At 45.6% G+C, this 17,298-nt stretch overlaps 1 protein-coding gene across 3 annotated transcripts in view; it reads right to left on the bottom strand.

Annotated features, from left to right (window-relative positions):
- ACSBG2 (acyl-CoA synthetase bubblegum family member 2) overlaps positions 1–15,249 on the bottom strand; it is a 52,824-nt gene extending 37,575 nt beyond the window's left edge. The window contains exons 1-4 of one of the 3 annotated variants that reach the window (XM_072601976.1): positions 15,124–15,242; positions 12,276–12,318; positions 4,345–4,504; positions 27–159 (exon numbers count right to left, since the gene is read on the bottom strand). In XM_072601976.1, the coding sequence (XP_072458077.1) occupies positions 27–154 (128 nt within the window). In that variant the 5' untranslated portion in view covers positions 155–159; positions 4,345–4,504; positions 12,276–12,318; positions 15,124–15,242. Of the gene's footprint in view, positions 1–26; positions 160–4,344; positions 4,505–12,275; positions 12,319–15,123 lie in introns of all 3 variants that reach the window. The other 2 variants (XM_072601977.1, XM_072601978.1) reach the window with 2 other exon arrangements.
- Between the last annotated feature and the right edge of the window lie 2,049 nt (positions 15,250–17,298).

The raw sequence follows: 17,298 nt of genomic DNA, 5'->3' as shown, positions 1-17,298 counted from the left end.
AGATGACACCGAGAAATAGGACAAACCTGGAGGCAGCGCTCACGTGGTTATCCTCCAGAGATAAGTCATTGGGCAGGGCTGTGTAGGACTTCAAGAGCACAGGGCCAGGCAAAGACTCAGCAACGGTAGCGCACACAGTATGTTCATTAGGCATGCTTCCTACAAAAAGAAGTTTTGTAAGATGAGCACAGGTTAATGGTCCAGGCATGAAGAGGGTTCAGCGGGGAATGTGGCTCACTTGGCTTTTCCCAAACACTTGTGGACATTGGATGAACTCGTAAATGCTTGTCCAGAACTCCAGGGCAACCATGGGGGAAACTTTTGAGCAAAGAAGAAAATAATGACATGTACACTTACCAACATTATCTCTCTGGAACCTGAAAACATCCCCTCAAGATAATGTACCACGGACATTATCCTGACTTTAAAGAAAGGGAAACTGAGGTTGGGAGAACGTCATAAGATTTAGCTCTAGAGTTAAGATGTCAAAGGTCATCAAGTGCAACCAATTCATTTTGTAGACAGGGACAATGAAGCCCATGGAGGTTAAGTAACTTGCCCTAGCTTACATAAGGCAGTAAGCATCAGAGACAAGATTTGAACTCAGCTCCTCTGACTCCAAAGCCAGCTTTTCACATGTGAGAAGCCAGGAAGCATCAGAAGTAGAATTTGAACTCACGTCTTCCTCCTTCTACTATACAATGCCATCTCTCTATTTCAAACAAAACAAAAATTAAGCCTATTTTCGTGCCAAAATAAAATGTGCCAAGATTTTTTTTTTATTTCATCAATAATGCTTTAGATGGGGGCAGATAGGTGGCACAGTAGCTAGAGTGCTGGCCCTAGAGTCAGGAACACCTGAGTTCTAACCCAGTCTCAGGCACTTACTAATTGTGTGACCCTGGACAAGTCATGTAACCCCTTTTTGTCTCAGTTTCCTCATTTGTAAAATGAACTGGAGAAGAAAATGGCAAAACACTCCAGTGTGTCTACCGAGAAAAACCCAAATGGGGTCACAAAGAGTCAGGCACGACTGGAAAAACAGCTGAACAATAATACTTTAGCTAGAAAAATCTCTCTGGCATCAAAGAACCCTGAGGCACAATGTGTGGAACAGCAGAGTTCTGTAAGATACAGCTAAAGAAACATTAGTTCAGATTCTCTCTTCTAAGCAGGTAAAGGGTCTGTGAGCTGAATAGAATGTCTCTCCCTGGCATGGTATATGGTTCTTTCCAATGCTTTCCACCCCGAGGACTCCATTGCATCTGGTCAGCCCTCCACATAGGCTTACCTGCCTGCCTGTCTCTACCCACTATGCAAAGATACATCCACCAGACTGTAAGCTCCCTGTGGGGAAGGAAGCATACCTTTCAAAGATTCAAGTCAATAAATACTAATTCAGTGCCTTGTTGTTGTTCAGTCGTTCCAACTGCAGCTGATTCTTCATATCCCCATTTGGGGCTTTCCCAGCAAAGAACCTGGCATGGTTTGCCATTTCCTTCTCATTTCCCAGATGAGAGAACTGAGGCAAATAGGGTTAGGTGACTAGCTCACACAAGTTAGTAAGTGTCTGAGACTGGATCTGAACTCAAAAAGAGAAGTCATTCCAACTCCAGATCTAGCGTTCTATCCACAGAGCCACCTAGCAGTCTGCTATGTGCCAGAGACAAAACTCAAACAGTCTCTGCCCTCCACCAGCTTATATTCTACTCATATTATACAGTAGTGCTTCTAAGGCTTACAAAGTACTTTCCTCACTAGCAAAGAAAGATCTATTCCAAAACTCTTGCATAGTTGGAGCCATGATTCCCCTGCAGTGGTTACTCCCTGTGCCAGTAGAGACAATATCTCCATCTTTTCAAAAATATCTCACAATCAGCTAACATGCTTGACTGGACTCCCTCTGGGTCTTTTAACACTGCACAAATACCAATCCAACCCGTACCTGGAATGCTCTCTCTCCTCCCCTCTGATTACTGGTGTCCCTGGCTCCATTAAGGCCCAACTAAAATGCTGCCTTCTCCAGGAAGTCTTCCCCAACTCCTCTCACATCCAGTGGCTTCTTTCTGCCAATTCCTTTCTATTTATCCTGCATCTAGCTTGCTTTGCGTATCTGTGTTTGCAGACAGTCCCCATTTTTGTTTGCATACCACATTCTCCATATTTCCTCCTCGGTACAATGAGCTGGACAAGGAAATGGCAAACCACTCCAGTGTCTCTGCCAAGAAAACCCCAAATGGGATCACGGAGAATCCGACATGACTGAACAACAAAAATTGCCCATGGGATGCTAAGCTCCTTGGGGGCACGAGCTGTCTTCTCCTTTTTGTGTCCCCAAGTGCTTAGCACATAGTAGGTACTTACTAATTGTGGACTGGTGGATTCTTAATCCTCATGCTTACTACCTCATACCTCCTACCAAATGACCTATACAATGTCTTTTAGGACACTTCTCCAATACAAGTCATTACTGGTATCCTGCTGTATCCCACAACCCCAAACATCTTTCTTTCTATCACCATTTAGGTCAACTGCAAAATTGGTTCTTCCTAAATAATAGTCAGATAAATCTTAGAAATTCTCAGGGGGGTAGAGGAAGCAACCTCTAACGTCCAAAGAAGCAAATGGATTTTTTTAAACAAGCCCATATACAGGTCATTCCTGTACTGTAGTCTTCTTCTGATACGTCTTCATTCAGAGGAGGCCACACCAGCTATATACCAGCAGAACGCAAGTGATTGCCCAGTCATGCCAAGCCCCAATCAGGCTGCTACAAGCACATGTCCTCCCTGCCCTGGGCTTCTGATCGAAGTCACCGTTGCTGCTCTGGGTCTCTGTTCTGGTGGGGCCAAAAGAGAATAGAAATTCCCTCTCTTGTCCCTTGACACATTTTAAAACTAGGGGAGAAGGAAAAGGCATGTGAGTCCTCAACACTAACCCAGCCTAAGACCTTTAACTCAGGTCTACACAACCCACCAAGGGCCATTTGCAACACACCAAAGGATTTCGGGCAGTCAGCCTGAGAAAAATGTAGAGGAAATCATCCTCTATCCGTAGAGGAAATCCTTTGGCCTGCCACAAGCAGCCTCTGGGTTGTAAGTGGGTAGGCCGAAGGCCTGCTTTAAATGGTCACTGGGGCTCATGACTCTTCTTCAGTCACCCAATCATTAGCAGACATTTCCAGTGACTGGCACACTGGTCCAAGAACCCCACTGGTCCTCTCCACCAGGCACAGGTCATTCAGCAAGGGGCCAAATTCAGGAGTTTACTCCATAGGAGATAAACACCTTTCGACAGAGGTCTAGAGTCCATGATTTTATCAAGTGAACTGAAAGGGACCAGAATGATCACACACACACACACACACACACACACACACACACACACACACACACACACACAACAATATGTTACAATTCTACCGCACTTTAAAGATTTTAAAAGTAGGAGATAAAAGCATGAAGCTGGATGATGCCGGCAGACCCCCACCATCACTGCAGCTATGCCAGCATCATTCACTGCTCATGACCACCCCCCCGGAGCAAGCCTCTGGTGCGAGGGCTGCCAGCCTCCTGCCTCCTTTCTGACCAAGAGCCATCCCCTTAGCTCAGGCCAGAGGTGGGGAACCTGTGGCCCTCTAGATCCTCAAGTTTGGCCCTTTGACTGAATCCAAATATAAATCCAAAAATAAAAGGATTTGTTCCATAAAACTTGAACTGGGTCAAAAGGCCACATGCAAAGACCTAAAAGCTACATGCAGCCTCCAGGCCACAGGTTCCTCACCTCTGACTTAGGTGTTTATCAAGAGAGAAAGCCCCTAAATCACTCCCATTTTCTTATCCTACAACTTAGCAACCTGATGATCAGCAAAATGATATTCAAGATACTTTTCACTGTTTTGCTGCTCTAATCTACAAAATTAGAGCTGGCTTTGGAATAGGTTTTCTTCCAGAATCTGAAGATAATTTTAACACTAATGGCTTTGAGACTCAACAGCCTCAGGCAAGAAACTCAGAAAGCAAAAAGGGAAAGAGGAATCTGGAAAGCTGGTGCAATAGGTCAGAAAACTATCGGCTCTCCATATTTTCTCCACAAAAAAAAAAAAGAAATAAAAATTCCTCAGAGCAGCAGAAATAAACACATGGTATAGCTTTGTCCTCCTAAAACAATTTGAGAGCCTGACCTCCAGGGGAGCAAAATGCAAATACCTCCAAGAAGATTCTGAAGAATCTACAAACAGGGCCTGGGGGCAGCTGGGTTTGGGAGGCAGCCTCCACATTAGAGACTTTCATCTGGCAGACAGTATGTGGTTTGACAGCTGAAGCAAAGATAGAAGGACCTTACCTGGTCAAGGGATGCCAAGCACAGCTATCCTGATGGGATGGGATGGTCCAAGGCTGTGCCTTCAGTGGAGCTAGCACACACTGGCAATGGTCAGTAGCAAGCGGCTGGGACACAGTCGGCTGTGGGCACTTACAGGAGAGCACAGTGCCTAATTTCACTTCTGGAGCAGAGGACAGTTGTAGTTTGCAGCCACCCGAAGGACCATAGGGAAAACAAGATCATTTGTGAGACAGCGTGGCTGGGGGCCCTAGCTATGGCTTAGGAGTGGAGAGGATAGCTCAAGGTTGGGCCCTGATAAAGCCCTCAGAAAATAACAGTAAGAAAGACCTGAGGCCTAGGGCATCATTTCCCAATTTGATTATACTAATAGCTGCTAAAAAACAAAATAAAATAAAACAAGCAAACAAACAAATAGAAATGAGTAAACAAAGGAGAAAGAACCCAACCATAGACAGTTACTATGGGCATAGAGAAGATCTGGGTTCATATTCAGAGGAAGATAATAGAGCTAAAAAAGCCACTCCTTTTTCATTGAGAAACATCAAATGGTCTCAAGCATTCAAGAGTTCTTGGAAGAACTTAAAAAGGACTTTAAAAATCAAATAAGAGAGATTGAGAAAAAATTAGGAAAAAAAGCAATCCAAGAAAATTGTGACAAGAACGTCAACTAACTAGAAACAGAGAATCAAAAACTTAAGGAAGAAAAGAATTCCTTGAAAACTACAATTGGGCAAGAGGAAGTTAATGCCGTTCTAAGACTCCAAGAAATCACAAAGCAAAAACAAAAGAATGAAAAAGTGGAAGAGAAAGCAAAACATCTCATCAGAAAAACAACGGAGGTGAAAAAATTGTGGAGAAATATAAAAGAATAGTCAGACAACCTGAAAATTATGATTAAAAAAAGAGTCTTGATGCAATATTACAAGAAATTATCAAGGAAAATCACCCTGAAATTCTAGAACAAGAAAGCAAAGTAGATATAGAAAATAAAATCCACAGATCACCACCTGAAAGATATCCCAGGAGGAAAACTTAAAGGAATATCATAGTCCAGTTTCAAAGTTCCCAAGTTAAGGAGAAAATATTGGAAATAAAAAAAAAATTTAAGTATCACAGAGCTATAATAAAGATTATACAAGATCTAGCAGCTACTACACTGAAGTCTTATAATACTATATTTCACAGAGCAAAAGAACTGAGGTTACAATCAAGAGTAACTTACCCTGCAAAGTTAAGTAAAATCCTGAATGAAGAAGAAAATGGACATTTAACAAAATCAAAGCCTTTCAGGTTTTTGTGACAAAACTCCAGAACTGAAGGGAAAATCTGACATAACATCCAGGAGAAATATAAGGTAAATGTTAAAGACCAATTATAAGAGTCTCAATAAGATCAAAATGTTTACTTTGTATATATAAAAATATTAGCAGTAGTCTTATTGACTGCCATTATTTGGGCAGTTTGAAAGAAAGGCGTGACCTATGAAACTGTGTAGGGAGAGATAAAAAGGAGTAATTACCTCATATAAATGAGGCATAAAAGGAAAAACTGATATGGAAGAAGCTAGTGGGGGGAGGGTGGTCTGTGCTAGAACCTCACTCTCATCGGGAATAGGTTAAAGAGTGGGTGTGTGTGTGTGTGTGTGTGTGTGTGTGTGTGTGTGTGTGTGTGTAGAAGTCTTCTAAAATCAGAAAGAAATAAGAGGGCAAGGGAATAATAGTAAGTGCTGACTGATTGATGTTAATATTTTGGCTTTTGTATGTGTTTCACAGATAACACATAAGAGCCACTGGAGTTTTCAGATTCTAGTCTCTAACAGGTTCACTGCATTCTGGTCAAACAGGCACACAGCTTCAGAGGGGTTAATAATCAGCTTTATTCTAGTCTAGTCTTCTCAAATAGTTGCTGGGAGAACCAGCTCCTACAACATTCCCCAATCACCCTTCTTGAAGGGTGGGCAACCACCCCTACATCTCTGTGGGGTCAAATGAGACAGGTACAGCTTGTGCACACCCCTAAAACCCCGTCAAGCCTCAATGGGGGCCAGCTGAGGCACACGCAGATTCCCCATGTTTTTGGCCCATATCGGTTATTCCCCCATTCACTGACCAGTGCACATTTGCTTTTATAGGGCAATCAGACAAAGAAAGCATCTTGCTAACATAAAGCTCACAGGTTCACTTTAGCAATATCGTCATTCTGCACAAGCACAGTATCAATTATGTCACTCCCATATCTCATGGTGCAGCCTCAGTAGGACTGCCTATCACTATGGTTCCTAAGAACTACTACCTAGGATCCTTGAAACTATGCTGGGAGTTATTACCTAATGCCTAACTATTCAATAAAGTATGAGTATAAATACATAATATTTAAATATTCTCTAACTAGACATTACCATGGCCATGGATCCTGAGAAACTAAACTCTAAAAGGACAACAAAATCCTCCTTACGTACAGTGTGTCAGACAACCATATGTACAATTTTAATGCGTCCTCCAATTAGTTTAGCTGGGCTGAGGACAGAATTTTCAGAGGGAAGTGCTTATGTATTTAATTTAAAGAGTAAGAGTTCTGTGACGTTCAAAATCTATCTTTGCAATTGCAGAAGGTCATGTGAATTTTTCAAAGCTACGAGCATCTTCTCCAATAAGGTTGATCTCTGTGGTAGTAATGTTATTGTTATACGCTCATCTCAACTGTGTCTTACTCTTTGCGGCCCATGTGGGGGTTTCTTGGCAAAGATACTGGAGTGGTTTGGCTATTTCCTTCTCCAGATCATTTTACAGATGCAGCAAAGAAAGTTAAGTGACTTGTCCAGTAACATAGCTAGCAAGTGTCTGAGGCTAGATTTGAACTCAGGTCTCCCTGATGCCAGACTCAGCTTCCCCTTGGTCTCTGTGTACAGACAGCATTTGTTTCTTAAGTATTTGAGGGGACTGTCTTATAAGGTCCTGAAAATATATTCCTGTAAGTATCATTGTATTAATAAATTAAAGTTATCACTTTTAAAAAAAAACACACAAGAGGGTTTTTAAAAGTGTTTTTACTACTGTCCCTCATGGCTGGCATGACCTTTCTCCTAACTTTTGGCTCAGCAAAGGGGCCACCACCTAAAAGAGGCCTTTCTGAATCCCCCCAGTTGCTAGTACCCTCCCACATTGAAAATATTTCGCATATATGCAATGGGGATCTGGTGCTATATGCAGACCCTACCAATCAGTCAATAAACAGTTATTAAGTGCCTACTACATGCCAGGCACCAAGCTAAGCACTGGGTATACAAAGAAAGGTAAAAGACAGTCCCTGCTTTCTGGAGGAGACATGAAAACCCCTCTGTACTAATAACATATAGACAGTCAAACTGGAGAGAGGCCACTAGAATTAAGGGAGATTAGGGAAAGGCGTCATTCAGAAGGTGGGATTTTAGCAGGGACTTGGAGACAATCAAGGAACATAGGAGATGGAGAAGAGGGAGTAAATTCCAGGTACGGAAAATAGCCTGGGGAAATGGCCAGGACTGAGAGATAAGAGTGTTTTGTTAGAACAGCCAGGAATCCAGGGCTGCTAGATTGCGGGTGCTACATGACGGAGAGAGCGAGGTGTAAGAAGACAGCAAAGGTAGAAAGGGGCCAGGTCATGAGCGCTTTAAAAGCCAAAGAAAAGATTTTATAATTGATCCTGGAGATAACAGGGAAGTATAAGGTTTTATTTAATAGGGAAGTGATATGGTCAAACCAGAGCTTTATGGAGATCAATTTAACACCTTTGGAGTGGGAAGACATTTGAGGCAGGGAGACTTATTAGAACAGACCAGGAATGAGGTGATAAGGTCCTGCACCACGGTGCTAGCAGTGTCAGAGGAGAGAAGGAATTATAAGTGATGTTAAAAAAGTAAAACACATGGGTACTGACAATAGACTGGATGTAGGAGTTGAGAGAATAGAGTTGAGGTGGACAAACCTGGGTTGAAAACCTGAATAACTGGGAGGAAAGCAACAGCACCCTCAACAGTAACAGTAACATTCATAAGAGGAGAAGGCTTGGGAGAAAAAGATGAGCTCAGTTTGGGGAATATTGAGCTGAAGATGTCCACGGGACATCAAGTTCAAGATGTTCGATAGACATTGGAGATAGAAGACTGAAGGTCAGGAGAGAGATTAAGGCTGGATTGAGAACTGTCAACAAAGGGATGGATAACTGAAACCATGGGAGCTGATGAGATTACCAAGTGAAAGACAGTATAGAGGGAGAAGAGAAGACACAGAACAGAGTCCTGGCTTGGGGGGAGGGGAGGGCGGCAAGAATACTCCATTATTAGGCATGACTTGGATGAAGATCCAGCAAAGGTGACTAAGAACAAATTGTTAAATAGATAGGGGAAAGCCAAGAGAGAATGGTCTCACAAAAGTCTTTTTCTCAAGATAAAGATGGTAATTAAGAGTGCTGAAGGCAACAAGGAAGTCAAGAGGATATTGAGAAAGGGCCATTAGATCTGGGAATTAAGAGAGATCATTCATTTTGGAGACCAAGACATTTGGAAACCAAGACAACTTCAGAAGTCAGACTGTAGATAGTTAAGAGAATAACAGGGAAAAAATTGAAGGCATCCACTATAGACAGTCTACCCCATCACTTTAACCACAAAAGGGAGAAGTATGGGAATAATAGCTGGATTAGATGGATGGACTGGGTAAGGGTTTTTGGGAAGGGGCAGAGACCTGAAAATGTTTATAGGCAGTAAACAGGGAGATGTTGAGATACATGAGAGCATGGTCACAAAAGAAGGCGCAACTTGTTGGAACAGAGCAGGATTGAAGGGGGTCACTTGTGCAGAGAAATGAGTTTGCCTTGGCATGAAGAGCCAACTGTTCATGAGAGATGGATGAAGGAGGAGAAAGTGGTCGAAGGCATATGAGGGATGGGAGCTGAGGAGAAGGGGAAGAAAGGGAGTTCTTAGCAAATGTCTATGAGTCTCTTAAGACAGTGTCCTCTACATGGATGATGCCTTCTTAACAAACTGATTGAGTCTGAACACAGGGTCAGATTCTCATTACCTGTATTTTGTATTTCCTTTTCTATACTCATGCTGTTTTCCTCCAACAGAACTCCCTGAGGGAAGGGACTGCTTGCATTTCTGTCTTTGCTTCCCCAATGTGTGTACAGCAAGGCATCTGGTACCCAGCAAGTTCTTACTAATGCGTGTTCAATAATAATGAATATGACAGCCTGATACAGTGGAAAGAGCACGGGGCTCTGAAGCCACCAGACCTGGGTCCCAATTGGACAACCTTCATGACCTAAAGCAGGACATATCTCCCCTCCACAATTCAGTTTACTCATCTATAACAGGAACTGGTTGGAATTAATTTTTTTTTCAAGATCACTTCTGGCTCCGAATCTCTGTAAATTGAACTTTATGTTCCCCGTGAAATAAAGACTCCTATTGAGAGAACAGCTCAGCCACAGCTCAAAGAATGGCCAAGGGTGGAAAGGATTGTGAATTTAACCACAAGCTCTTTGCCAAGCATGTCATACCGGCGGAGACCCAAACGACCAACAGGCTGGGTTCTACTATCTCCTGGGTTCTGAAAGAGCCATCCCCTGGTCAAATATTTGTTGCATACTCTAATGCCTTCTTTGAACTACCCAAAGAAAGCCCTTGGCAAATAGCAACGTGGTCATTCACAAGTCTAAAAAGAGGAGTTAGACTTGTTCTGTTTGGCCCTAAGAGGTAAAATGAGAAGCCTAGGAAGGAGGGATGATTTTGGTCTCAGATAAGGAAAACCCATCTCAACAATTATAGGTGGCTTGGGGAGGTAATGAGTTCTGGTTAAGTGTAAGGCAAGCTTTATCAGTGAGTCAAGAGAACAGTAATCAGTCAGACCAAATCCTCCAGGATGTCCTCTTCTCCAGCTAAGTGGTTATGAAGGGTCAGATAAGGCCAAGGCTTAGTCAAGCTACAAGGCAAGCAGGCCGCTAATGTTCCCAAGGAAATGCAGCAACCCTGTGCCTACAAGGAGCAAAGTTTCAAGGAAGCCACGGAAGAAGATGCATTCACACATGTGGTATGAGTCACAAGTTCCTTCTTCCATCAATCTAAGGGGGTCCCAAAGCAGAACAGACAGCAGACTTCCTGGTCTGAGTCAGCCAACCTTCTCCCCAGATTGACCTGGGGATGTCAGTGTGGAAGTCTCAGGGCTTCTAGCCTGTCTACTGTATCCAACTTCCCCCGTAGCTCATACAGAAGTCTGAATTCATTCTTCTGGGCTATTCCAGCCCCTGCCTTCTGGATAGTCACAGAGGATCATTTGCTATTCTTTCAATAATTGCCAAAGGGACGTTGAAGATCACATGGTACCTATAAGTAGGCTACAGCCTAATACCAACTTACAATGCAGAAGGTATAGGAAAGACACCAAGGATCTGACAAGAGGCAGCTTGATATAATACAAAGTATACTGTCTTTAAAGTCAAAAGAACTGGATTCAAATCCTGCCTCTGACTTTCACTATGACTTGTGTGACCCTGGGCAAGTCACTTAACTTCCATGGGCCTTGGATGGCAGATAAATCCTGTGTAAGATAACCAGTACGCTTTGGAGTGACTTCTTTATATCAGGACTATAGAAAGACTTGAATAGAAATCATATAGGACAAAGTGGCAAAGAAGGGCATGGATAAAAGGAATGGGAGTTGCCAAGAATGATGGCAGCTAACGTTAACACAGCTCTAGAGAACTCTAAAGACCTTCTTTCTTGCTACACTACGTTGCTCTAAGAGGAAAGGCCACTGTATCAGTGGTGGTCCCCGGCTCTGGATCTAGATTCCAGGTCTGCCCTCTGGATCTCCTGTGTGAAGGGAAGTGGCCAGATTCAAAAATCATCTCTAAGGTCTCTTATAGCTAGAAACTGTGGGATTCCCATTCCCACGTTCCTCATCACCCTATACTCCATTGCAAGCTCACAGCAGTAGGTTCAGTCAAGGGTTACAGAACTAAGAAGTTTTGGTGACAAGACTAAGGCAGGCTAGCTCTAAAAGATGGATTTTTAAATTGGAGGCTCATGAACTTGTTTTTGAAAACTGTATTTCAAGAGACTGACTTCCTTTGTAATCCTGTTTTTGGTTGTTGTTGGTTTTTTTTTTAATTGATTTAAAAACATTTGCTCTTGAGAAGAGGTCTATCAGCTTCACCAGACTGGTGGCCAAAGGGTCCAGGATGCACAAAATGGTTAGGAATCTTTGTTCTAAAGCAAGAGAAAAGTGTGAGTGCTGTTGTCATAGTAGCAGTCACTCTCCTTTTCCTAACTTGGGAAGAGGTATACCTCCCAGAGGCTTTAGCGATGCAGACCCCTCCCCTAGACAGCCTGACTAGAAGGAATGTTGCATTACTAAACAACCTAATGAGCATTTGCCCAGCACTCTAACCACGTGCACAGCTCCATTCTGAGCAAAGTACAGGGAAAACAGTACTCTCTCCCCAGCCCCTAAATGGCAGTTTTATGTAACTAACATTTATAGAACACTTTAAGGTCTGCAAAGTGCTTTACACACCTCATCTAAGGAGATTTCCACAACATCCCCTAGGTTCTCTTATCCCCATTTTACAGATCAGGAAACTGAGGCAAACAGCAGTTAAGTGACTTGTTCAGGATCTCACTCAGGATTTTAACTCAGGTATTCCTGACTTCAAGTCTGGCACAGTATAAATAACATAAGCTTCAGGAAATGGCTGAAGGGATAGAGGGATTTCAATTGTTTGATCAAGGAAGTCTGACTGAAAACTCCTAGCCAAATTTCTTCGGCTCTCACTACAGGAAAAAGCCTAAATTGGCCCCTGTGGGAGAGTGGGGGAGGGCCCAATATACAATCATTTTGAGTGACAGTGCCAAATTTCTTTGCCATCTACGCATCATTGACTTACTGTATTACCTTGGGCAAATTGCCTTTCCTCTCTGGGCTTCAGTTTCTCAATCTGTAAAATAGGGAAAGGTGTAATTAGATTAGATATATGGTCCTTAGCCCCATATCATATATAGCATACCTCTTCTGTCAGTGTATGTTTTGTGCCCCAAAAGGGACATTCCAGGTTTCTTTCATTATCTTTTGGGAAGGGAAAGAGCCTGTGAGGAGGTCGGGAAAGCCTCTAGCTACAGAAACTTGCAAGCACATAAGCAGCTCCTCCTTTCCTCAACCAGGCTACCCTCTCATTTGTACTCCTCCCCCTTCTCCTACTCTTTAATTTGAACCTTGATAAGGACATTCAAAAGCAAAAACTGGAGGCAGAGCAATGAACCTTCCGAAATTGTTCTGTAAACTAGAAAAGCCTTCAGATAGGCAATGGCCCAGATAATGTCAACTGAACTTTCTGGTCCCCGAGGTCAGAACCTAGAGAAATGACTGGAAACTGGCAAAGGAGGATTGATTTAGAGTTCATTCAAAAAAAGCTAACCCCAGGACCTGAGGAAAAGGCCAGCCTAGGGAGGTAAAGGGCTCCTCAGAGGAGATCTCCAAGCAGAGGCTGGATGAATGGCCACTTCCCAGAAATGTTGCAAGGAGGACTCTCTTCTAGAAATGAGTTGGACTAGATCAAGGGTAGGGAACCTTCGGCCTCGAGGACACATGTGGCCCTCTAAGTCCTAGAGTGCAGCCCTTTGACTGGCCTCAGGTTCCCCATCCCTGAACTACATGGTTTTCCAACTCTGAAATGCTATGATTCTGGGACCCCCACTCCCAGCTGCTGGTACACTCAGCCACTAGGTTCTTTGCTAGAAGGTACCCAGCTTCCCTCATTCCAAGTGGTAGAGGGAGTGCTGAATCAGAAAGATTTGAGTTCAAATCTGACTTCTACACCCTCTGACCAAAGGCAAGTTAATTTATCTCTCTGAACCCCCATTTCCTCATTTATAAAATAAGGATATTTGCTAGGACATCCTCTGTTCTGCTAGCCCTTCTACCTCTAGAATTCTAGAATTCATTCTCCTCAAAAGTCCTCCAACTGTGGAGATTTTTAAAAACACAGCAGAGAAGAAGAGTGTCCCAGACCCTTATCAACCTCATATCTGGGGTACTTGAGCCTGGGGAAGACACTTGCCTGAGAGGTGGCTCTCACTGGCCCCAGCAGCTCTGGACAACCCCCTGCTGTCCCTCACAAGAGATCCCTCATCAGGATCAAATATTTGCTTTCTCACCTGTGAAAGTAGGGGATGGCAAGCCAGCCACTCCCCACCCCCTCCCCAGGGTTACTGGAGGTCAGTACGGATTTACTGAGACATTCTGAAACATGATCTAGGTTATTAAAATTAACTTCCCCTAACACTTGAATCAAGGGGGAGGGCTCAGGCCACTTCTCTTTGTTCCTCTTGGGACAATCAGCCTGGAGCTAGGGCTGTTGTTCCTTAGTGCTCATTCCCAAGGTGAGAGGTTTTTTCAATCTTGTCCTATCCAAGAGACCTTTCATCAGCTCCCCTCTCCAAGGAGTAACATCTTACATTCAAGAAACGGCACCTCCCACCAACCCAGAGAGCCTTTAAGAAAAAGGAGTCATTCTGATGACTTTTTAAGGTTTACAAGGGTTTTTCCAACATAATAATCGACAGGTGTTATTTAACCCATTTTGCAGGCTGAGAGAGAGGAAGTGAAAAAGGCAGCGAGCCCCTTAAATGTTATCTCCACTAAAGATGAGGAAACAGATTCCAAAATGACCTATCAATGGTCATAGGGTTCCTAAGTGATCCTATCTATGTGTGGCCCAGCCCTACTAATCTCAAATACAAGCTAACTTTTGACTTCTCCACTGTATTTTACCCTCTACTGCAACCAGACTCGGTCCTAAACTCTCCTTTTCTGGACAAACCAGTCCAACTAAGTACCCACCTTCACACACACGTAACTAGTGCTGTGTACTGCCTCTATGATTCTGGACACGTCACTACCCTTCCCTGGGCCTCAGTTTCCCCTCTGTAAAATGAAGGAATTGGACTAGATAGTCCCCCAATAAGTCAGGGATGTATAATGACCCTTAGGAGGTGGTCCAAAATGGCACAGGGATCGGGAGAGTAAGGAGATCTGCATGCTGGCTCTGACTTGCTAAGTGCCTCAGTTTCCCTGGCCCTGGGGCAGGCTGCTCTAAAGTCCCGGGAACTCCCTAACACCGCTCCCAAACTTTGCCAGCCTTCACCGGGAAGGCTCTGAAGGTTGCCCCAAGCTTCTCCGGAGTGCCCAAGGAAGGCGGGGGTGCCAGGTGATAAAGTGGGGTGATACCCCGGGGGCAGCCCAGACCCTGGTCCTCCTCGATGGCAGCCGGCCACCCACCAGAGTCCCCCAGAAAGCAGCGGAGGGGGGCGTGAAAGCCAGACCCAGGACCCCGGGCGGAGTTTCCAAGCTGGCCGGTGCCCTAGAAGCCGTCTGGTCCGAGCTTCCCATCTGGCCAAGCGAGGGTCCTCCCCAAGTCACACGAGGACAAGAGCGGGGGGGGGGGGGGCCCTCAAACCTAACTCTTTGGTGTCCCAGCCCAAAGCTCGGAGCTCCGGGGAAGGGAGGAGGGGAGGGGCGGCGAGCAGAGAACCGCAGGGCAGAGCAGAAGGTAGGCACGGACCGGGGGCCACACCGCAAGGCACAGAGGGGAGCCGGAGAGCGGGGCTGGGGCAGGGGGCATGCGGCGATGCCGGGCACGCGGACGGCGGGGGAGCGTGTGGACACCCCGAGCCCCCAGGACGGTCACGCACTCCCCTCGCGCGAAGCAGGTGGGTGGCTCCCGGCCGAGCCAGAGCCGCCTTACCCTGAGCTAGGGGTGCAGGGAGCCGCCCGCCCGCCTGGCACCAGCGCCTCGGAGCAGCGGCAGAAGCGGCGAGAGCGGGCTCGGCACGCGGAGCCGCCGCCTTTAGTCCCGCCGGCGGAGCCTGGGGCCCCGGGGGCGGGGCCTGGCGCGCGGTCTGAGTGGCGCGGCCAATCGCGGTCCGGAGCCGGGAACACACCACCGCCTGCAGACCCCACCCACCCTTTCCCCGGGGGAGGGAAAGCCCCAGGTCATTGACCTCGGCGGGGCGCACGTGCGCGGGCCAGGGCTCCCGGGGAGCAATTAGCGGGGCCCAGAGGGCTTGGACCCGGAAAGACCCCTTGGCCCCGCCGGCGCCTCGTTGGGCATCCTAGGTGGCAGAATGACCCGAGTTCAAATCCACCTGGCACCCCTGTAAATCTGTGTGACCCCGGGAAGGCCACGTACCCTCTGCTGGTCCTAGCCACCAAGGAAGGAAAGGGCAAAGCTCCAGTATCTTTGCCAAGAAAACCCCAACAGGGGGTCCCAGAAACACGAGCGGACAAGGACAGCTCCACCCTGAACCCCTTTGGGGACTAGTCTGGTATTCCAGAACAACGCCTTTGACTATTGGGAAATGCTAGCCATAAAGATGTCATTTTTTCCTCTAATCCACGTTCACAGACCCTCCCCCCCACCTCGAATCCCCCCTCAGTCGGTCGGCCCTGGGTTGAGAACCCCTCTCTTTGGAGTTCAGGATTATGATTAAATTCCCTTTTCCTTCATTTAGCGCCCGTGCAAGGCCCCGGGCTGGAATTCAGGTCAGTTTCTGCATTTGAGGAATCTACAACCTAAGAAAAAGGTTCCTCCGTACCTGGGCCATCCTGGAGTCCGGACAAGTTTGCCCTGGGCTATACGGAGGCCTGGGGATTGGAGGGCTGGATGGGCATCTGGTGTGACACTGGACTAGTCACCTTACTTCTCACTGACCTAGGCAACTGTAGATTGCCCAAAAGTTGATGGGCTTTTTCAGGAGAAGGTGTTTCCTCACCGGGAGTTCCCCAATACCCAGAGAAATCACAAATCCAGTTACAAAAAAGTTTATAAGCTTGATCCAAGTCTCCCTTATCTGCTTTAGAACCTAAAAGATCGGTCAAAACGCAGGGGACAATGGAGTCTAACCTTAGAGACATTTATGAGTTTGCTCTCAGTGATCCATGTCTGTGCTGCTCCATCTTAGTCCTCTGTGAAAAATTCGTCCTCTTTATCAAGCAAATATAACATCCTCTGTTGGGCGTTCAGAGCCTTTCATCCACCCAGCCTGTTCTTGCAAACCCAGGTTACTCACATTTTAATCCCCACCACGTGCTCTTAGGTCCAGGAACTCTGGTCTCCTAGCTGTTGCCTTGGATCAGATCTACCATCTCCAGGCCCGGCAGTTTCACTGGCTGTCCCTCCTGCCTGGAATTTTCTTCCTCTTCATCAGAATGAATGAATCTCCACCTCCCGGCTTCCTTTCTGTCCTAGATAAAATCTGCCCTTCTCCAAGAAGCCATTAATGCTGATGCCTTCCTTCTCTCGTTGAGTTGAGTTCCCACTTGGGGTTTTCTTGGCAAAGATACTTGGAATGGTTTGCCGTTTCCTTCTCCAGCTCATTTGACAGATGTGGAAACTGAGGCAGACTAGGGTTAAGTGACTTGCCCAGAGTCACTCAGCTAGTAAATATCTGAGATCAGATTTCAACTCAGGAAGATGAGTCTTCCTGACTCAAAATCTTTCAGTGTATCCACAGCTATCTCCAATTTAACTTGGTTATATCTTCTTTGGACCTAGTTGTTTTCATGTTGTCTCCCCCATTCAATTGTAAACCCTCTGAGGGCAGGGTTTTTCTTCTGCCTCTCTTTGTATCCCCAGCACTTAGCTCAGCATCTGGCGCTTAATAAATGCTTATTGATCGACTGACTGTTGGAGGCTTACAAAGGCTTTCCTCACCAGATTCTCGGAGCTGTTGTCCTCATTTTGCAGATAAGGTAAGTGAGACTGAAAGAAAGGAAGAGGGCTAGGGTCACATACCTGGTGTCAGAAAAGGAATGAATAACATGCCAAAACCCAAGACTCTTTTGCCTTAGGTCATGTGACCCAACACCCAGGAAGCTGTCGCAATAGCAGTGCCAAGACTCAGTCTTTCCACAAGAGACT

This window comes from Notamacropus eugenii, chromosome 4 (assembly GCF_028372415.1).
Source record: "Notamacropus eugenii isolate mMacEug1 chromosome 4, mMacEug1.pri_v2, whole genome shotgun sequence".
Classification (NCBI taxonomy): domain Eukaryota; kingdom Metazoa; phylum Chordata; class Mammalia; order Diprotodontia; family Macropodidae; genus Notamacropus; species Notamacropus eugenii.
This window is presented reverse-complemented; position numbering and strand designations above follow the sequence as displayed.